At 30.0% G+C, this 23982-nt stretch overlaps 2 protein-coding genes across 2 annotated transcripts; one reads left to right on the forward strand and one right to left on the reverse strand.

Moving 5' to 3' along the window:
* The first annotated feature begins 3965 nt into the window (after nt 1-3965).
* Nucleotides 3966-17860, forward strand: LOC132945118 (venom prothrombin activator porpharin-D-like). The gene is made up of 9 exons (XM_061014769.1): nt 3966-4178; nt 4305-4380; nt 13806-13866; nt 14654-14799; nt 15511-15675; nt 15736-15869; nt 15945-16115; nt 16542-16701; nt 17409-17860. Exons 2-9 carry the CDS (start codon nt 4329-4331, stop codon nt 17591-17593), a joined length of 1074 nt encoding a protein of 357 aa, XP_060870752.1. The 5' UTR covers nt 3966-4178; nt 4305-4328; the 3' UTR covers nt 17594-17860.
* Nucleotides 7121-8044, reverse strand: LOC132944219 (uncharacterized). Its single transcript, XM_061013453.1, has 2 exons — nt 7323-8044; nt 7121-7250 (listed from the first exon to the last, which is right to left on the reverse strand). The coding sequence occupies exon 1, from the start codon at nt 7981-7983 to the stop codon at nt 7324-7326; it is 660 nt and encodes a 219-aa protein (XP_060869436.1). The 5' UTR covers nt 7984-8044; the 3' UTR covers nt 7121-7250; nt 7323.
* Nucleotides 17861-23982: the final 6122 nt, after the last annotated feature.

Here is a 23982-nt window from a genome sequence, read left to right on the forward strand (position 1 = left end):
TATAGTTTGTACACATTTGTGAGCAGAATTATATTGATATTAAAATTGTATTTTTTTCTCGTACCTAAGATATTTTGTAATTGTTTTAAGATGTTCATTTTTGTTTTTAATACACAATAAAAAATTTTTTTTCGCATATTTTTTTGCATATTTTTTGCATATTTTAGAATTTTTGAGTGCATAAATATGTGCATATTTAGCAATAATTTTTGCATAAAAATCTGGGCCCTAGTCATAATTTAGATTATTTAAATTTGTTTTAACTTGATAAACAAACTATATAAGGTAATATGAAACCCTGCAGTGTCTAATGCCGGTTAATTAATATGTTAACTGATGTATATGAGCGCGAGAGAGAAGATGTCAAGATGATCATCAGTGATGCATTCAAAGGTTAGATTATTGAAAATAGAATTATAATCAAAATACTGACCAAATAAACTACATGAAAAAAGGGAACGAAAGGTTTTTGTAAATGCTAACTGTTAGTTAAATACGAAACTTAATATTATATTATATTTTATGAACAAGGGACTACAAAATTCTAAATTTTTGAATCTACAAGCTCACAGGTTTTTTATACAATAGGTACAAAATATTAATAAAATTAATATCATTGTTACAGGTAATAGAAAAAAAATGACACTTTTAAAATAACAAAAAAAAATTGCAATATTATAAAAAAATATGGGTAATTATGTATTCATAAATTATGTTAATTTATATTTTACACTAGCTGAACCCGAGTATTTCGTTGCCCGTTAACAGTGCCAACTCCAGGGCCAGATTGGTTGGGCGAGCTACCGAGAAAATCTCGGTGGGTCGCTTAAAGTTTGGGTCGGTCGTATGAGTGTCGGTGAAAATAAATTCATCTTCAAAATACGATTGGCCACCTATAAGCTCGTAATAGTTGTAGACGTAATTTTGGTCCACTGAATATGAATATGATAGAAGTGAAATTCACGATGGGCCGATACATACCAATCCGGCCTTGGCCAACTCTGTATGATTCAAACTTTGTTCAGTTCGTTTATTTAATATATTCAGTGTATGATGTTCAAAACTTAAAAATGTTTATCCATCATCTTGAATTTAATAATAATTGTGCATGCACCACTTTAAAATTAACATTTTGGAAGATGCTATTTTATTTCACTCTTAAATGGATGTACGAAGGTTCCTGCGAAGTGTGAAGTGCGCAAATGACATATATGTTTTACTAACACGGTGTTAGTGATGTGTTTGTGTAGGTTCCCGTGACAACAGTCGACAAACCCCAGTACACCACCAATTTTAGTCATTATATATATATACCTACATAATCTGAATAACTACTAATTAGTTACGTTCATATGTAGGTACGTCGAAACTGATAATGTTCTTGACGGTGAAACAAAATTGTGCCAATTTTATCTTTTTACATGCGAAAAAACCCAATACGATTGCAAATTACTTTGAGTAATAAATTTCAAAATTGGTCTTGGTCTTGCGGTCTCGCAAGACTCTTACTGCAAGACCAAGACCAAGATAGTAATGGTCTAGCAAGACCAAGACCACCGATTAGGCTTGCAAGAACAAGTCCAAACCAATACCGAAGCTACACGACCAAGAACAAAACAAGACCATCTCTGCAAAATTCTTGCAAATTTTTATTTCCTAAGAATACATTAGTGTATCTAGATTTCATTAACTAATAATTTATAACGAAAATAATAAGAAATTATTTGTATTGTTATTAAATTTGATAAGTATTCTAAGAAATGGCGAATTATTGAAAAAAAGATTAGAAATAATTGGAATGAATATTACAAAATAACATAATTGTTTCATACTACCTAATTAGGAAATACTGAAAAATTATTTTACTTTCCCAAAATCGATATGATGGTCTATTGTCAATATATTATACTAGCTGATCCCGTGCACTTCGTTGCCTGTTAAATGTACCAACTCTATAGGACTTATACTTTGTTCCATTCGTTATTTAATATTTGGTGTATGGTGTTCAACATGTATCTTAACCTTTCTGTTTCCGGAATAAAAATTCTGGTTTGCAGCAATATGTATTATCAGGTAGGCCCCGTGCTGTTTTACATAAGTGTATGATTTAACTCTAAAGTATCAAAGTTTTACCAAGTTTGCGTTTTTACTTAATTCCACCTACCGTGGTTTAATATAATCAATTAATACAAAATCCTAACCTAACCTAACCGTACTAAAATCCGATGAATAAAAAAAAACAAATTTAACCCTTTTCAATTTAGCCCATCTTCTTCCCAGAGGTCTAATCTACCTACAAACATTCATATATATATTATATTTATATATTGACAAAAAATAATAATACAAATCAACAACCATGCCCGATTAACCTATATCAACCCATATATAATACACTATAATTATTTTAATCTGTAACAATAAACTACATTTTTTATTATTTAGTTTATTTTTTCTGGACAGATAGCACCACTGTTGTATTTTTAACATCCAGATTTTCTACATTTCCGGTGGATTTTCCTAAAATTTTCTTTCGTAAGAACCTTCTCCGTAATATACTCTTTCGTTTAAAAAAAAATCAAGAAGCTCTGAGAAGTAGTTCCAGAGTTTAGCCTGTAGAGATATTTTCATTTCACATTTATATCGATAGATAATATAGATTATACATTATATTATTGTGAACAATGTACCTACCTATTCATATCTAACTATTTTTACTATTACACTATTTTCAAAAAAATTTTTGATCGATACATAAACCCATTAATTTTAGTTTACTAAATAGAAAAAAAAATCACGCTTCCGTGATAGATTAATTGTTTTTTTTTTTTTTGCTAAACTAAATAATTATAATAATTGTTTGAATGTTATTTATTTTCAGCCAGCGACTATTTCTTACTAAAAAGATATAGGTATACAATTTGCACATTTTTTTAATTAAAATTAAAATTAAAAAATTCACACAATATATTATTATTAATTGTAGCCTATGTGTTATTCTGATGTATAACCTATATTATTGTAAAGTTTCATTAAAATCCATTCAGTAGTTTTCACGTGATCTTACATAATCTGAGTAACTATATTCACTAGTTACGTGCATATGTATAATGTATAGGAAGGTCGTAGGTGCGTCGAAACTGATAGTGTTAATGACGGTGAAACAAAATTGTCCTAATTTAACATTTTACATTCGAAAAATCCCAATACGATTGCCAAATATTTTGAGTTATAAATTTCATAACAATTTTCATTTTGTTTCTAAGTTTTGAATATTTAATACAAGAGCCTTCATAAGTTTGTCTACTTTTCTCTCGATTTCGAGAAAACCGAATAATCGTAGACACTTGAAATTTACTATATGTTTATTTTATCAATTTCTACACGCACCATACAATTTTGAAAATATTTTTACTCGCCTTTAACTGCTTACAGACATTGTCAGTTTTCAATCAATTTTAGTATTTTTTTTAATCTACAAAAAATGTCTATAACATTTTATTTGTTCAGTGGAAAAGCTTGAAAATTTTATACAAAGCACATTGTTTAAAATATTAAATGCACTATTTTTTAAAATATACTAAGTCATATATTATAGACTGACCATTTTCACGTAGGAACATATTTTTTCGTATAGATACAATGATTTTATATAATTTAATTTAAATCTTACACATCCATTATAGTGACTTCTCTTATGTAGGTACAACAGCATCCGTTTTTTTCAATACCTAATACAATTTATTTCATCATATCAATTTTTAACCTGAGACCTCGGTAATAATCTCATTATAAATACAGTCCCTCGTCTCCTTTTTCAGATAAGATATTTTAATTAAGGCATAAATATTAATATATTTTTTGTTTCTGAGTGGAGCATTGAATGTACAATTTATTTTATAGTGATATATTTTTTGTTTTTATTTGTGTACACGATTTGTAGTCGAAATAATGCCACCGATCTAGGTAGTTTGACTTTAGGTCAATCATGTTATCGCATATAGTATTGCATATAGGTAGATCGTAGATAACAACAAACAGGCTACACACCAATACTACGCGATGGACATGGGCATAATATATTATAATATATTAGATTTTTAGAAAACCCGATATTATGTGTTTAGAACTCTCGTTCTGTTGAGTTGTATTTCGCGAAGTAAATAATTAATAAACAGGTACATTAAATTATTATTATTTTTTATTTTACTATACCTATACATGTGAGAAAATGTATTTGATATAGCGTATGTACCTAAAAACATTCATTTTACATATTTATAATTATATTTGATTTAATTTAGTTTCAGCTCACCTCACAATTTGCAATGAAAGAGAAGAAAAATTCCAGGATAATATTATATTCATGTCTGATTTTCGGTACGTAATACCAGTGTTAACAATATATTAGTAAATTGAAAATCATGTTTTAAGGCATTATGTATTTATGTTAGTACTTAGTTACATACTATTAAAATAATTAATATAATAATAATAGATAGGTACTAATCATAATAATAACATAATGTCTGAATCATTATATCATGTATTGTATTAAATTGTTAAAATTAAGATTAATATGCTTGACCTTGTTTTACGTCCTATACTAAACGTTAGTGCATTTTTGCAAACATTAGGTATTAATTTATAAACTTAAATTCAACTAGATAAGACGTTAAGTCATTAAGGAAGTCACTTGAAAGTGTGAGATTACCGAATAAATTTTAGGTTTTATTTATAAAAAATGTGTAAAAGTAAAATGATGCGAAGATCAGTAATTCATATCATTAGTTTTTAAGTTAATTATAAGTGTTTTAAAATATCGATGTTTTACATACTCATAACTCACTTAAAAACTAAAATATCGTAAAAAAAAACAACGACAGAACGCAGATAATGTTGTTACTTAATAATTTGTTAAGTCGTCCGTCTTACAAACGAGTAACATACCGAATTTACTCTCAGAAATTCAAGTTGTATGCTGTTAGCACATATTAGAGTCAACGACATATTATGAAACTTGATAGTAAGAACATTATCTGTGTTTTGTTGGAAGTATTTTTACGATAATTAAGTTTTAGATTCTGAGCGAAGCAATGAATGTATTGAATTTACAATGATGTGTGTTTTTTTTTGTGTCTGTCATCACCTTCTAAGACAGTAAAAATGCTTAGATTTTCTTCAACAGTATTTTTTCTGATAGGAAAGTGAATCTTCTTGGTAGTTTGTGGGGTCAAAAGTAAAAATTTCCCAGTAATTTTCAAAAGCACTGTAAAAAACGGAAATTTTTACGCAAAATCTGTATTCAATAAAATTGATTTTGGTTTTTAGTGTAACTCTAAAACAAATGAACGTATTTTACATGCAATTTTCACTGGTTGTTTATATTAATTGCATTTTCTATACACAATAAAATTTTAAAAATATTTTGATTTGTTTTGAACTATTTAAAAACAATTTCTGTTTTCAATTTTTTTAGTTTTTTTTTCTATAAATATCAATAAAATTTTATTTATTGGGTAAAAAAGCGTGAAAATTTAATGCAAGGGTTCTGATATATTGTTACAGTAGCAGTTGAAAAATATTAAAAATACATATGCACAATTTTTTTATATGCATTTTAAGTAGGATTTTAAAGTTTGGGAACCCTACGTACAGGCGCGGATCTAGAACTAAAATTGAGGGGGGGGTCATATTTACGAAAAGACAAAAACTTAATACACAGTTAAGACATAATAAAATAAGAACTTTATTGATAATTGTTGTTTTAATTAATTAAATGACAAAGTTTAGTCTCCTTTGTTTTGTTTTTCCAAATCTGGTTATAATGTCATCAACATTTACTGCTATATTCTTGTGAATATTGAGTAAAGCGAGACCAGTGAGGCGTTCCTCTCCCATGTTTGAACGAAGCCACGTCTTAAGGCGCCTGAGAGTGGAGAACGATCGCTCCGCTGTAGTTCGTACTTTATTTTAATAATGAAAAATAAATAATTTGGAATTTAAAATTTAAAATTTAAAATTCAATTATATGTTAGTATGTTATAAATTATATAAACTTAATTTTTATAGAAAATACATGTTTTTACTACGGATGTGTCCCTCAAGATTTCTAGAAAATAATAGGGCCACTGCATAAAAAAGTTGTAGACTCCTAATATAAATTATTAGCTTATACATTATAATCATTTGAATAATAAAATGCTCGATTGAAACTTCATTCGAATAGGAATTGCATCGATTATTACAATAATTATAATTATATACTCACCATAGTTTTTTTTCGTACTCGACGACTGATGCACGTGTCCCAGACGTTCACAGCAAAATAAAATGATTCAATAAACAGTCAAACATTTAACGTTGTATATGGTATTTTCAATTTTGTAACAAATTATTAGAACGCAAATTAGTGATTAGCGGTGGCTGCGTCGCCATTCCAAGTACCTATATAATATATAGACGTACGCGTGTAGACTGTAGGTAAGTGTAAGTGTACCTTATATTATTATACGGGTTGAAAATAATATTTCCGTCGAACGACGAACATATTCTTTCCGCCGATTTCTTATTAATTATCGTCAATCGTCAATCAGTTTATAAACACTATTAATATTCTTAGAAAATATATGTTTATTGGAAATCATGATTTTATGAACAAGTGGTGATTTAGTTTAAATGCAGGCTGTAGCCTGTAGGTACCTATATAATATAATATATAAATAAAATATGTTCTATATATTATATTTTATATATTTTTTTTTTTGAAAAAAAAATCTGTGAAACATTAAAAACACAATTTCTGGATATTTTAATTTTTAAATAAAAATAAAGGACTTAATTTTGATTTTTTGGGGTGGGTCATGACCCCCGTGACCCCCCCCCCCCCATAGATCCGCGCCTGCCTACGTAAGAATTTAATAATTTTACATATTTTTTTAAGTCATTGTATTATATTTTATAGGTACACACTATAGAGTTAAATAATAATATTTTTTTCAGTTATTACTTATATTATAATAATAATATTATAATATTATTATTGTATAATAGTAATGATATTAGTGTACCGACAAAATAACTCAAAAAATATAATTCTATCATAACACTTATTAGGTAGGTACAATAGATATAAGTATTAAAAAAATTATATTTATATTTGCATTGTTTTGATGACAGTCACAATATGTCAATATGTCAGCGCTCGATTTATTGGTTGAAACATGAAATTGAAATCACATTGTAAAAAACTGAAACATAGTTAAAATAAAATAAAATATATACAATATAAGTATATAATATTTTAAATATTTTATTCGAACCTTATTTAGCATAATGATTTGATATCAGTTTTACGAATTCATATCTACTGATTTCATCTCGCTGGTATTTTGAAATTAATTCTTCATTTCGTTTACGTTTGTCATCCATATTTTTTCTTGGTGTTTTACATTCATTAATACTCTTTAAAGTAACATAGACATTAGTTTGAATATTTTCTATAAGTACAGTAATCCATGGTATTATATGTGGTGTTCGTTTATAAAAACTATCTTTGAATATAGCGTGAAATGATTCACATGCGTTCGTCGTCCTAGTTAAACTTCTCGATAATGAAGCCCACAGTGATGGAGGGTAAGCACAATCGTCTCCTATGTAATTATCTACTAAGTAGTCGGAGTATTTTGTTAATAGTTCATTAACAGGGCGATCACTCATAAAATCATATGAAAAACAGTCTGATACTTCCTGCGCATCAAGAAACAAAAGACCAAATGTGTGTCGTAACCATTTGCCGATTTCGGAATTGTTTTCATTATATTCAATTGATAAACCAAGAGATTGTATTTTCTTCCACCAAGAATTAGTCAAATGAAATCCACAACCAATTATATTACTTTCTGGCCAAACTTCAGTAACTGCATTTATAATAGCTTTTTTGTAAACGATAGTCACATTTGCAGGTGAAAAAATCAAATTCATATCTTTGCATTTTTGACAAATAGAACGAAGTGCAAAAACATAGGAAGATGTTAGTTTATTTGGTAATAAGCAAAATATGAGTGGAACATAGTGGCCGTTTTTAAATCCATGGATAGTAAACATTTGCATAAAAAAGCGAGTACAATAATCTAATGTCCCATCCATATACACAGTATCTACCGAAGTCAAAAATTGTAAATTTGTGTAACACGAAAAAATAATTATATTTTCTTTTTCATTATTTAATAGTAAGAAATGTTCTTTTTGTTTTGTTTTAATATTTAAAACATTTAAAGCTTGGTGTACCTCAGAAATGGATTTCGGATTTGCTGGGAGGGTTTTGCGTCTCTTTTCATACATATTTTTTCTTATTCTATTAATGTCGTTTACTGTTATTTCTTTGGCACACTCATTATGTATTAATTCTTGTAAAATGATTTTTTTTGGTCTTGTACTTACGTCTTCTAGCGCTTTCCTTTTGCACGAGGTATTAACAATTTGCCGATTTATGGTATTTTCATTAACAGCTTCGTGATGGTGTTCATTTTCTGTGTACAATACTTTATTGTCGGAATTTTTTTTTGTATATACTTTTGCATTACATACTTTGTTAATACATCTCCAACGCACTTTATTTATTCCTTCATATGCTTTACTGTATTTAAAATTATCAATTACAATTTGTGGATTTTCGCGTTGACTCGTAATTAATTGTGCAGACATTACTGTAGCTTATATTAGTTAAAACACATCAAACACTATCCACTGATCGGTGATCACTAGTCACTGCTCAGTACTCAATACCGTAATATTTCTGACAAATCGAACAAACTATTGCAGTATGATATCAGATGTCGGATTAGATAATATTATCTATATCTATAAAATAATATTTTCTACGTAGATAAAGACGAATACAGGTATAAAAATAAAAACCTACCATATAAGTTATTATTTACCATAATATAAACTATTATATCTCAAAATAAACCATAGGTTCACCGTAATAAGTGTTATGATAGAATTATATTTTTTGTCGGCACACTAATATCAACTTATGTGCATAGGACGTTTGCGCATCGCAATTGTTATGAATGACCTTTTTTGTAGGCCGTTTGCGCATCACTATTGTTAAGAAAGGCAAAGGGTGTTTTCCGATCGCTATTGTTACAAAAAACCTTTATATAGGCCGTTTGCGCATAGCTATTGTTAAAAAGGCATAGGGTGTTTTCCCTAGCTATTGTTACAAATAACCTTTTTATAGGCCGATTGCACATTCCAAATTACGTATACCAGGTTTTATTTACACTTACAAAAATAATCGTCAATATTCATAAGTCATATATAAAAAAAAATTAAAAAATTAATATTCACATTTACCAAAAAAAAAAAAAATATATAATATTATTTAATCATCTTTCGTATAAATCTACAACCGTGGTTGATAGGCTTATAAATGATCATTTATCAGTTATATATATTATTATCTCACCAATATATCCGGTCATATCACTAATAGGTAGTTAAATAATAGGTAGTAGGTACCTTTCTATTGTTAAAATTTGCGATGCGCAAACGGGCGAGACCGTTTTCGACCAAAAACGTACCCTTCCTTTTTCGGCCGATTCACTTTTCGACCAAAACAAAAAGTTTTGTAATATGATATGTAGAATAAATAATTGATATATAATTTTTGTAAAATAGAATACCCATATATTAACATTTTTTTTTTTATTACGATTATTACGATTTATTATATACGATCGGTGATCGTCGACTGTGATTGTTACTACCATAATATATAGTTATATCATTATAATATGTAGTATGTACCTGCAAGACTGATCGTTATACGTATTGTAGAGAGTCACTATCTTTCTTAATATTATATTATACTCATTACTATTAGACTTAATAATTATTGACAAAAATTGTATATTATTATGTTATTCTTTTTATAAAATATTATGCACAGTGTGACATATTAACACAAAACTAATGTTAATAATATATAGGTATTCTTATATTTAAATTTTTTTTATATTTTATTTTACAATATTTTATTTTACAACATTTTATGTAACTTATACTTTAAATAATTTTTAAAATTATAATTGCCACAATTTTACAAAAATTATATACCAATTATTTTATTTATTTTACATATCATATTACAAAACTTTTTGTTTTAGTCGAAAAGTGAATCAGCCGAAAAGGGAAGGGTACAATTTTGGTCGAAAAGGGAATGGACCTTTTTTAAATTTGGTCGAAAAGTGAATCGGCTGAAAAGGGAAGGGTACGTTTTTGGTCGAAAACAGCTATGCCCGCGCAAACGACCTACCAAATTTCTTACCTGAGGTACTAATGATGCGCAAACGACAAACTCCGCAACTTATATAATAAGTAATAACTGGAAAAAATATTATTTTTTTTTTTTATTTTATTTATTAATACGGCTTCAACATTAAAGTCATTAGCCGGGAACAAAACATGTTTACAAGTTATTTACAATCATCATAATATTTAAATAAAGGAAATACAGTATAGTACAAGTATATGGTGATAATGGTATATGTAACAATAATATATAACTATTTAGATTCTATCATATAGATTGGTTATTTTAAGGAATGTTATTAAATAGTTAAAATTGTCTATACTTAAAATATCTCTTAATGTTAGGTGAAGAAAAATTTTTCTTTGTTCCGTTAGGCTATTATTATTTAACTCTATAGTGTGTACCTATACGATATATTATTATAGTGACTTAAAAAAATATGTAAAATTATTATTAAATATTTACGTAAGGGTTCACAGACTTTAAAATTCTATAACTTATAATTGGTGGGAAAAGGTATTGGCGTAAAACGGAAAGTTCATTTTTGTCGGATACCGGTGACACCCGTCTATTTGTGTCAAAATAAAAAAGGTACGTTTTTTGAGACAGCCTATTTGTGCCAAATTTACCTGTATAAACATTTTACATTAACGACTTGGTTTCATTATTATATTTTAAAGACACGTTATAACACTTGTAAGTAGTTGTAACTCATAATAAAGTTATTTTTATAAGCCTATAGATTTAAAAGTTTTGTATAATAATATGTCTCAATGAATGATTATACTTAATATCACACAATCCTACTATTATTAACACTTCGCGTAGACGCTATATTCATATTATTATCGTGTATTTATGTTATATACGTGCTACAGAAATTTATTACATTCTCCACTATCGATAAAGGTCGAACCACCTATTTTTTTAGATATGCCTTTAATATTAATATATTATTGTACAACTGTCGAAAACTCACATACCTACTGTCAAAAAGTGATTTCCTAGTACAATTTGTACAAAAGATAGGTACCAAGTTTTGTTCGGATTAGGATATTACAACTTGAGTCAATAATTATGTAGAAAATAAGGTATCGGTACATGCGCGTATACACGGGGGTTTAATGGTTCAAACCTAAACTGAAATGTTATCAAATAATATTATTTTTCGACATGCAACTATTATATTATTATATGAAAATTATATTATTATTTTACCTATGTAAAATACAATTTTGAATTTTTTTAAATATTATTTTGTACTAACTATATTCGACTATATATTGACGTTCGCACGTTCTACACAATGCATATTACCTATATTATTATTATTCACAATTCTTGTATGGTTAATATAACTGTCCATGTCGTATCCGCCGGTGTAATGCGTTATTTTATGATTTATTCAGCAGTTTTTGTCGCCTTTAGTGTTTGATGTCTTAAATATTTCTTGGAATATATTATAATATCCGTATATCGTTTATACTGCAGGTCTACTCTGTATAATTGATTAACGAGTTTTTTATTACTTAAAATATATATTTTAACGATTTTTTAGTCGTTAAATCTGTAAAAATTGATTATACACTCGACAAAACGAAAAAAAGAAATAATATTTTTTTGTTCACATCAAAATATGTTAAACCAAAAATAATACGAAAATGTATAAACAATAATTTTCAAAAAAATTAGCACATTGGCTATAAATATAATATTTTACATAATAATTATGTTCATGATAATAAAAGGAAAAAAAATCGAAATTTACTATAATATGTGAACAATTTAACAATTTGAGATAATTTAATGAAATTTAAAGAAAAAAAAAATATACCTACGATGGACAGGAGACACAATAAACAAGGGGGGGGGGGGATGCGAGATGGCGAATTGGTGCGGAAATGCAATGTTGCTGGCCACTGGTCACCTCTGCACGTTCTCCGACATGTCTCGCGGGTTGACGAGTGTCACTGGCGCGTTTGCTCGGACGCTTGACGACCTTGCCCAGCCGGCGAGGCCAGACCGAGACGGCCACGGGAGCGACCACGGTTGACGGCCACGGACGGCGGCTAGTGCGCGATGCCGTGCGCGTCGACGGTCGACGGCGCGACGACTCGGCTGACGGACGGCGAAGACCAAGACGCGGAGCGAGCGAAGTGAGATTTTGTGCTGCGGAACCGGTGGGGACGAGCGAAGAGACCGATGTGGGGATTACCGCTGGGCGAAAAGGCGAAAGTCAGCGGACCACGACGCGACCCTTGACTCTCGGTAATTTTCGCCCTGGCGTTGTCACTTCGGCCGCGTCTTCGTTCCGCCGCCGCGGTGAAGTCTCACGCCACCAGACCCTGTGAAACAGTTAAATTTCCGCGAGTCCGGCACTGCTGACGTCACCGTGTTTCTGCACGCAAATCTCCATACCACTCGCACCCCGTGCCGAAGTCTCCGCCGCTGCCGTCGTACCGAGTCGCCATCGCCGTCGTACCGGTCGGTGTACCGTTGGGGCGGAATCGTTGCCCGCGCCGGTACCTCTACTACAGCCGCCGTGCGTGTCGTAGCCGTCTTCCGTCGCCGCCGCTCCACGTAACTGCAGTCGGGCGCTCGCCGGACCGCCAGAGGGTCTCGCGCGTCAACGACGACCGAGCGCGCTACGCCACCGAACCCGTCGCGCCGCGGGTGGTCGGAGAACATGACGACGCACATCATTCTCCAATAAACTATTTCTATGCGGGTAGGCAGCTATTGTTAATCTATTTGAATTTTTGCTTTGTAAACAAGGCAATAATTGTCGTAGAATCTATTATATCAAAACTTCATATTTGTATTTCGTTACCGAATTTTTCAATAAAAAAATAAATAAATCTATTACGTATGTAAGTATCAAAATAAATAGATAAAAAATTAATAAATAATAATAGCTCATTGGTCTTACTTGAGCCCTAAGGAATATATTATTTTTAATAATAGCGCATAAAACATTAATGTAATTAGCGTGGCGTTAACTGGCCGACAATTAGTGTTCATTTAGGACCTTGTCTACCTATGTATTATTTATTTTCTGTCCAGAGATTAGGGAGTGATATGGACGATTATTGTCATAATGTCATATTTCTACAATTTCTAGATAATTCTCTTACTACAAGAAATTTTGGATGAACTTTGTAAAAAAAAGACAATAAGATTTTGTAATTTAAAATTAATATACTTAATATAATATACTATAATATACTTGTGTTAAAATAAGCCTATGAAATATAATATAATAAAAAACTATTTTCCATTCTTATAATCTATTAAAAGTTATTTCTTTATATCAGTTCCTACCATCATTATGTGGGAATTATTGAACCCCCCCTAAAAAATTGAAAATACAGTGCTATTGAATTCAGACTACATGCACAGATTTAAACAATAAATTATAATCTTAATCCATTAAACATTAGTTATACCTACGTATATAATGCATAAGAATAATTCATTATTTCAGCATCCGGCATGTTGTGTTATAAAATATTCGAAAGACGACTAGCTGTACCATCTTCATTCGTGTAAGTGACTGTATTATAATTATATACTATGTTATTATAAATGGCAAAAAAGTGGTAGTTGGAGCCTTTGGGGCTTAGAGCTCTAAAGTCTTAATAATCGCCGTCAAACAATATACGAACATACAAGGGCACCCATCAATCAGAACCTAGTGGGGGGTTACAATATCATAAAAAATTAAATATAAGAACCAACAGAACTGACTTTATTAAATAACAGAAAATATATACACAACATAGATAAACGATGTAGCTATGCAATATGTCATGTATTATAATATCATCAATAAAAATAGTTTATTATTTATAATCACAAAAAATTACAATCATTTAACATTACAATCATTACAATCATTTGTCTAGGGAGGTCACATTTATTATGGGTGCCCTTGCAAACATATATGATTTAGGCATATTTAATATTTGGTATTCTGAGTACAAATTACACATTACGATCAGGGATTATTAACTAGGTATGTAAGATCTAACTTATCTACTACCTATATAATCTCATTTTTTTTATTGTTAAACATTTTACAACCTACACAATAGACATCAGATTCCGAAATGCCGTACAATCGTTTTTCAAAGGAATTTTGTCAATTTTTAATTTATTTCTCATTGGCGGATAAGTAATTATAATTGGATTTGGCGCAGCTGTCTATTATTGTAGCAATGAGTAAATCCATGAAAAATTTTAAAATTCTCTTAGCTTTCATATGTTTGCTTATAATATTTATAACTAATATGAAATAATAATTTGTTGCATAATAATTGAATAAAATCATAGAAACACCGAAATGAAGTTTAATTGTTCAAATGGAGTGTCGATCAAACCTTCCAAGGTTTGTGATGGTCGTAAGGATTGTTCAGATGGTTCAGACGAGACCGTAGCATTGTGTGATCGAAACGAATATGGAAAAAATTTTACAAGGGGTACAAATAATAGCTATATTACGTTAAATATTTTTTATACGTTCTTGTAATTAGTAATAACACTAATAATACGATGAATGAAATATGTTTAACCGTAGGTAATAATTACGATGTGGATAATGTGGTGTAGTAACTCGGTATCGAAAACTGAGTCCTTATTTGACCAACAGTAGTGCTAAGAAGCCCAATTCTTTAAATAATTCTGTGTAGTGGTAAACGCATTAAACATTTAGGAGCGAATGAAGATTTTTCCTAAGCGATTCTTTGAAATGTTAGTATTTTTATGTGCAACTTAATTTTGAAAAAAGAATTTACCTACCTTACTTAATTTGTTTGTTATTGTTTATAAGCCCCGTAAAACTTAACTGTAGGCTTTCATTTCTTACGATTTTAAAAACATTCTGTGAATCAGCCCGTATTAAACTCTGATTTTTTATTTGATTTTAAATTATGGTATAAAATAATTTGTAAAAAAAGATAAAAATTATCTTTTTTAAGACTTATTTCTAAGTTTGAATTTAAAATATTTAAAACGAACGGGTTACTCACCGGGTGCATAATCAAAGATAGGAAATGACAACACTGTAGTATGTTGGTATCCACATCGTGTCAATAACTAATAGAATATGCTAGTGTTAAGCATATTTTCTAAATCATTTATATCATATTTTATAATATTACATCTTATAAATTACGTATATATTATTTTAGATTGCGGTAGAGTATATATAAACCAAGAAACAATCGTCAATGGTCAAAAAGCAAATGTCGGAACGGCGCCATGGCATGCGGAAATATATAGATTCGTTAAAAACGTTTCCAATTATGAATTCCTTTGTGGCGGATCAATTATTTCTTCAAATTTAGTCGTCTCGGGTAAAACATCTGTAAAACAAATTTGTTAAAGAATTAAAATTAAATACATATTCTTTTTAGGTGCTCGTAGTTTTTGGCATAATGATATGTCATCTAATATAATATCGAACATCGACGGTCTGTACAAAATTGCGGTTGGGAAATATGATGGAAACGTTTCAATTATTGACAATAACTTTACTCAAATAATGGATGTATGTTATTAATAATTCAAAATTCTAAAAATAATTGCTATCACAAACATAATATAAATTAAAACAATTTTATAGGTGGACAGTATTTACCTGAAAGAAACTTTTAGTGGATCTAGCCGTGGGGTATTTGCTTATGATATAGCTATTGTTGTGTTGAAAACCCGAATTTCTTTTAGTTATTATGTTGCACCTGTGTGTATTGACTGGAACGGAAAATACAATGTAGTCAACGGAGATTATGGAAAGGTTAGTATGTAGTAGTATTTAAATATTAAAATTGTGAATTACTGTACTTACCCATCACTATTGACCATTTTTCAATTGTATAATATGTAAAGAGCAAAATTTAACGTGAGATTCTCTGTCATAGTATGTTAAAATATTGACATGATGCCTTATATATTAGGTAACCCAAAATTGAACCTTAAAAGTAAAACTGTAAAACCACTAAACAATCTTTTTATTTTATATTTGATCAAATTCTTAAATTTAAAAAACTTTGAACAGTCAGTATGTTTTTAAGTGTTTTATTAATTAGTAATTTTACACATTCTCTAATTCATTTAACTAATTAGTAACTATACACATTCTCAACAGTAACATAAAAATCAATACATTTTATACTTTAATTATAATTGTACATTATGCAATTGATGTTTTATACTTTTGTAGATTGTTGGTTTGGGATATAAGAATAACGAAAGCTCCAGTCCGGTTATAAGAGAATTATCTTTACCATACGTCGACCGTAGTACTTGCCAGAATATATTGCACACAAACGGATTTGATAAATATGTAACTGTTGATAAGTTTTGTGCCGGTTCTGCATTGGGTAATATTATAATATTTAATTTAAACATAAATACCATGAAATCATTGATATTTTTAACAAACTTTACTTAAATGTATTAAACATTTAATACAGAAGTCAGACACATTAAAGATTAACTTAAAAATTTATTAAATTATGAATGACATTTGACATTTAGTATAAAAATAAAAAATGTATTCCTACAAAATACAAATCCATCAAACAATATTTAAATATGTACATAGCGAGTGTACGTGTGGTGCTACTTTGCCGTACATATAACTATTGCTTATCTTCATTGACCCTAGCTAAATCTGGTTATTGTTCCATAATAATATCTAAAAGGTAATTTGCTATTTCCTATGCTGTTAAATTGTATCGAGGTACGAGATTACGACGGCATATAATTATCTTTAGTTCCATTCCTTGTAAGACCTCAATACCTCATTGACTCGAATAAGGTGTATAATTCATTTTTTTTTTAGAGTTGTCATCATCTCACATAATAGTAATAGGTACCTACCCTAGTTCAATTTAAACTCTAAATGCCAAATTCCAAACGATTGTAAGATACTAATATTTAACACCACTATAATATATTATCAGATATCGTTGTAATATAGTACCTACATCATTTGTAATCAATGATGTAAATATGTATTGTACCTACCCACTACTAAGTAACAGCTGTATGATTAATTAAAGTATTAAGTACAAGGTATTTTTAGTTGCAGGAGAAGGAGCAGGTGTAGGGTATGCTGCTGCAGGGTTAAGCTTTTTCCACGATGATTCTTATTATATAACCGGAATAACGAGTCTAAAGGAATCAGATTCAAATAATTCAATCACAATTTTTACAGAAGTTCAGTACCACACACAATGGCTTCGTGGACTGTATGACAAATATAAATAATTAAATTAGATTATGGTAACGTTATTAAAATAATGTATTCCAATATTCTAATGTAAATCCGTATTTCTATAAATAGGTTTTTACTTATGTGTAACAACTTTTAACAGTTCATAATATAAAAATTGTTCATTTAAATAAATCGTAATACATAATATTATGTCATAGTTATTAGTAATTATTAGAACATTAGCATTGTATTATATATATTATGTCCCTCATTGACACATATTGAATTCAAACAGTTTATTATACCAATTTTGCATTATAGATTAATTGTTTTATGATTAATATTACTAGGCACCTATTGTACTTTGTATTTGAAATTACTACTAATTGTATTACTTTTTATCAATTTTATTTTTTGTTAATGACAACTTCTGTTTCAAAACTAACATATTTTAGGTATCATATATTTTTTTAATTCTATATTTTAACAATAAATTTTTATACAGGCTACATGAAAAACAATATGGTGATTTTATATTTTCACAAATACAGTAACTTACTGTGTTATTAATAGTAAAAAAAAATTATTGAATTATAACTTTGACATAAAATATATTCGATAATATAGATGATCACTGCAGTTCCCCAGAATCAAATTTATATTATTTGCATAACACATTAAAATAATTTCACATATGATATAGCTACGCAGTTATAAGGTTTAAAATTGAGTGGTATCCACTTGTCAAATTGTTATTATTGTAGATTCTGAGCGGAGAGATGAATGTATTGATTTTACAATGATTTTTGTTTTTTTTTTTACGTAACTGTCATCACCTTTTAGGACAGTAAAAATGCTTGGATTTTCTTCAACAATATATTTGATGATAGGAAGGTGAATCTAGCTGGTACTTTGGGATGTCTAAAGTAAAAGTTCCAATTACTTTTCAAAAACGCTATAGAAAAGAAACGAAAAATTAAGGAAAAATGGGAATTTTGACACAAAATCGGTTTACAGTGTGTTTTTGTTACTTTTTAAATTGTAATAATAATAATAATAAAAAAAATTATTTAAGTAAAAAAATAAATATAATAATCAAAAGAAAATATTAATTATTTGTAATATAATAATGTTAAATTGTCAACATCTAAATAGGTGCTGGTAAACCTTTAAATGATACTGATTTTAAAAAATCTAATCTGCAAACTCGTTTATTTGTATATTTGTTTATCTGCTCCAGTTTAAAATGTTCCTATTCCAATGTTTTTTACATGGTATTATGTTGCTTTGCCTTGTAATTTTGTGATTACTGAAAGATCTTTCCAAAGTTTGTGAGGGAATTGTTCAATATTATAGTCAACGTTATTATTAAAAACTATATTAAAGATAAACCTTATAACTGTAGTTGTAATGATATCTTATCTTTACGCACTCAATATTCAAAGATATTAAGGTAACAGGCTGGAATGCAAACACATAAAAGTAGCATGGACTCAACTCAATGTTGTTCCACATAATCTTTGCGAGATCGTTACTTAAACTACGGTATATCATTATCATTTGAACATTTTATACATTTTTAGCTAAAAAATAATTATTAAATTTTAAATATAATACATTTTGTCAAGATTGAACTTTATATGCTTGTAAAAAAAAATTGTGCTATGTATTTTTAATATTTTTTAGCTGCCATAGTATATGGAGCTTTGTATTACATTTACAAGCTCTTTTACCCAATAAATATAAAAACAAATTTAAAAAAAGTTGGGTGTGATTTTCCTAAAATGTTCTTACATAAGAACCTTGTCCTGACAATTACGAATACAACAAAAAAAGAATCAGCCAAATCGGTTCAGTAGTTTTCTCGGTTAGCGCGGTCGTAGAAAATACCATACAATTGTATATAATTTTATAATATACTAGCTCTAAGTGAAACTCTGGGAAAGTTGGACTCGCTGAGAGTGGGTACCAATTTTGGAATATAAAAGTCGCAAAGGCTGTAAGACGAAAGTTTAGGATTTGTGATAAGGATTAGTGATATGGATTGGAGATAAGGCTTGGCGCTTTGGCGGGAATGTTTAAAAGTTTGAGCGTCTAGCAATCCGTCACGAACGTTGTAAATGTATAGGCTGGATACGATCTCCAGGATCATATCCCGTTTCTCCGCTGCTTTTGGTTGTTAAAATTGTTAAAAAGTGTAGAGTCGATAGGTTTATTTGATTGTCTAGCTATCAGTCATAAAATCACATAGGTAGGCGATCCGACTGCGTCGGATCGCGGACTATATACGAAGCGTATATCACCAGGTATGCAATCCACCTGCGGTGGATTGCGGACCCCGTTAGTTGCGTAGATAGGTGAATAATAGAAAAAATAGTTGGACCCCTTGACCGTGTTAGTCGTAAGTGAGTACCGATTTTGGAGACACATTCGAATTATAAATGTCGCACTTATACATATAGAAGGTGATAAGAATTTCTGATATGACTTGGCTCTTCGGCGGTCTCGTTTCGAAGGTGGGAACGTTTGACAGTCAAGATTCAGTGTCTAGAAATCTCCCATGGCCCATGAAAACCGGCAATTCAATGATGATACTATCCCCCAGCGTATGTCCGGTGCTTTTTTCATACGTGTAAGAAAATGTTAATTCGAAAATCTGCATGTTAGAGTGTCCAGCAAATCAGTCATTACCCATCTAAGACAAAACAAAAATAAGCAATCCACCTGCGGCGGATATAGTGGTATGTGCCGTCGCATGTCCGGTGCTCTTTCTTATGTAAAAAGTGTAAAGTCAAAACCCGAGTTGGGTTGTCTAGCAAGTCAGTCATCTCAAATCAAAATCGATTAACATCCAATTAGCCACCTAGGTAGGCAATCCGAATTCGTCGGATCGCGGACAATGTGCTACAGCATATCAAGTAGGCAATCCACCTGCGGTGGATTGCAGACCCGACGTTGGGCGTCTATAAGTGAAAACTCTATCACACAACTTACGAAATAATTTGCGAAAAATACAAACTATAACTATACAATATAAATACAAACAAATATAATATTTTGTACCTATTTATTATAATTCATAAAAAAAATAACATATAGATACATAATATTATATTAACCAAAACAATACATATAAACATGTACCTGTAATGTATATATAATTATATCAACAAAAAAAAAAAAATGCAAAAACCTGCATGTTTAAGTGTTAAGGAAGTCAGTCATCACTGTCTAAGACGAAACCAAAATGAGAAATCCGTTTACGGCGGATTGAATGGTAGGTATGTGCCGTCGCATGTCCGGTACTTTTTCTTATGTAAAAAGTGTAAAGTCGAAAACCGTGTTGGAGTGTCTAGAAAGTCAGTCATATCAAGTCAAAATCTATTAACTTTAAAGTTCGTCTGCTAGGTAGCGAACAATGTGCTGCAGAAAATAAGTCTAGTATGTATAGCTTCTATAAGTGAAGAGAAAAAATAGTATTTTCCAAAAACCCAATCACACAACATTCGAAATAACTTACGAAAAATTAAGAGCAATTTAAAGAAAATAATATGAGTTAAATTCCTAATAATTTAAATAACATATAGTTACATAATATATAATATACAGTCATATAATGTAAAATTAACATGTATATTATTATATTATTTATGAAATATAAAGTGAAAAAAAATGCAAAAAAGTCGATTTACGGGCGGCCGTGCCTTAGAATACACGGTACAGTCGTTGCCGCCCGAAGAGAGCTACGACGGTTTCGAACCCGGACCTACCTATCATACTACGTTTGGGGACCCTACGCCTAACTTATCGAGCCACAGTTTGTGATGCAAACCACGGTCAAAACTTCAACAATTAAGCTGTGTGTCTACGGAGCGACGTAAACCAATATATTCGATATACATCGATGTAATCGTATATAATTCTATGTATCGTAATTCTACACACTGTTTAAACTTTAATTGTATTTTATTCACTTATCTGACCGTTATTATGTATGCTTGAATAATACATTTATTTGTGTTTAATAATACATTTAAATATTTAATTGTGTTTACGTTAAGCAATATACCAGCTACGTTATTAAGGACCAAATAATACGTCTACAATCACGCATAATGCAATATTTATTGAATCAAAAACAAAACAAAAAAAACAATATATATTTATTGTGCACTTGTGCGCTGGAACGAAGACCGACTGACATTTCGTGAACGCGAATTTTTAAGTGTACTAACCAAAAGAAATAAACTTAACAAATAGAGCACAAACGGCAATTGAAAAGACGACACGAAAAGCGATAATAACGACCTACGCTGGCGTCGATTGCGATGGCTATGGACCGATATCGCGTACAAACCACGCGGCTTTTAAAAGAAACGAACTATATGTGAAAATGTCTAAAAGTCGAAAAACAGCGTAAAAAGCGTAACATTTTTCGAAAACGTTTAAAAACCGACCGCCGCCGCCGCTGCGAAGGTACGCGATTGGTCGCGCTTTAGGGAATCGACGGGATCGGTCCGGCGGACTGGAGAAACGGAGCGGTGTTTAATTTATTCCACCATGAGATCCTCCATGAATTCCCTATAGATCAGCTGTTTTTCTTGCGATTTTATAGAATAAGACTAGCTGTCACCCGCATGCTCCGCCCCCATGGATAGTTGTTTGCAAATTGTGGTGCCGTTTCGTAACTCCACAAATCCTGTCTATCGCTTGCAACTTTTTTTTTATATGAAGAGTAATTGTGTAATATTTTAGTAGTATTGAGTAGTATTTTAAGAGTAATGTATAATTATCTCGACCGGGGTTATCCTGTGAGATTTGCAGCAGTATATTATCAGGTAGGCAATCTACCTGCTATAGATCGCGGATACCGTATTGTCTGTACTGGTGGAAGATATTAGAACTAAAATGAGTTGGTATCATACGAAAGCTCAAAAATCCTTGATACCTGTGTACCACATTTAATAGATATTACATTTAACAATATATATTTTATTTTAACAATTTATTATTGACGATTTTTTATAATATCGAAAAAATAACTGATTTATTCAAATTATATTTATTTGTCTGTATGTTATATTTTATCAATTTATTATTGACATTTTTTCATAAGATCAAAAAAATCAACCAATTTATTAAAATTATAATTTATTAATTTCTATTATATTTATTGAAAATGTTTCCTAATAACACCATGTGTGGAGCGGCCAAGGTTTGATTTCCTCTTTTTATTTTAATAAAATTCTTCAAAATTAACAACTAAAACTACAACAATCATAACCAATAGCAACGTTACAATAAACAAAAATATAATATTATTATTTAGTTTATTTTTTTCCTGTACAGATGGCACCACTGTTGTATTTTTGACATCCAGATTTCCTACTTTTCCGGTGGATTTTCATACAAATTTCTTTCATAAGAACATTGTCCATACAATTATGAACAAAACAAAAAAAGAATCAGCCAAATCGGTTAAGCCGTTTCGGAGCCAACCCGTGACACAAAATCTGGACTTGCTTTTATAGTATATAGATTAATACCGTAAAATAAAATAATAAGATAAAAAAAGTGTTGGGTAAAGTTGTTCTTGATCCTGAACGGCGTTGCCGTGAAAAATGAATTGCTTGAGGATTCATTTCTACCCAAATTCAATTTTACGTAAAATGCACAGCTTAACACTGTTATTTGATATATAAAGCACCAACGAGCTTAGAATTATATCTTATCACTAAAACTGTTCAATTTACAATTTATCATATAATAAAATACCTGTGAAATCCTTATCAAAATCGGTTCTTCTATTTCGAAGCCTTTATGTGGTTATAATAATATGTTATATGCATATCTGTGGGGGTTTCATGAAATATTGTATTTAATCGTGTACGTTGGGATTGCACAGTGTAAGTATGTCAAATTTGAATACTTCTAATTTGTGATACTCAAGGTGATAAACAAAGCGTGAGGAATTAAAATTCTATTTTTAGCGGTTTTTCTCGATTTGTCGGTGGTTTTTCCCGTGCCATTAAATAACTATTGAGAAAGTCGATATATTATGACCTATAATATATAGATAAAATACTATATGTTGAAATCGAAGCCCTCCTTCTAGTAAACATTTTGTATACAGGAAAAAAAAAATAAGAAAACAAACACCGTTGTCAAACCACTAGCTTCTTCGCTCCGCGAAGAATCTAAAATGTAAAGCCAGAATAATATTCCATTGGAATTTTAAATATTTTTATTTCCGGTAACGTTTCCGGCGTGCGATTAATGAAAAAGACTACGCGTAAGAGAACGTGAAAATGCAGCTCCAGGAATAAGGCCCTCAAACATTTTATGATAATTGTTAACTGTAATATACCAGAAGATTGTAAAAAACATCAAAATATAGTAGGTAAGTAATTTATATTATTTGATTCTTTCGATCATGAGTCAT

This window comes from Metopolophium dirhodum, chromosome 5 (assembly GCF_019925205.1).
Source record: "Metopolophium dirhodum isolate CAU chromosome 5, ASM1992520v1, whole genome shotgun sequence".
Lineage (NCBI taxonomy): Eukaryota > Metazoa > Arthropoda > Insecta > Hemiptera > Aphididae > Metopolophium > Metopolophium dirhodum.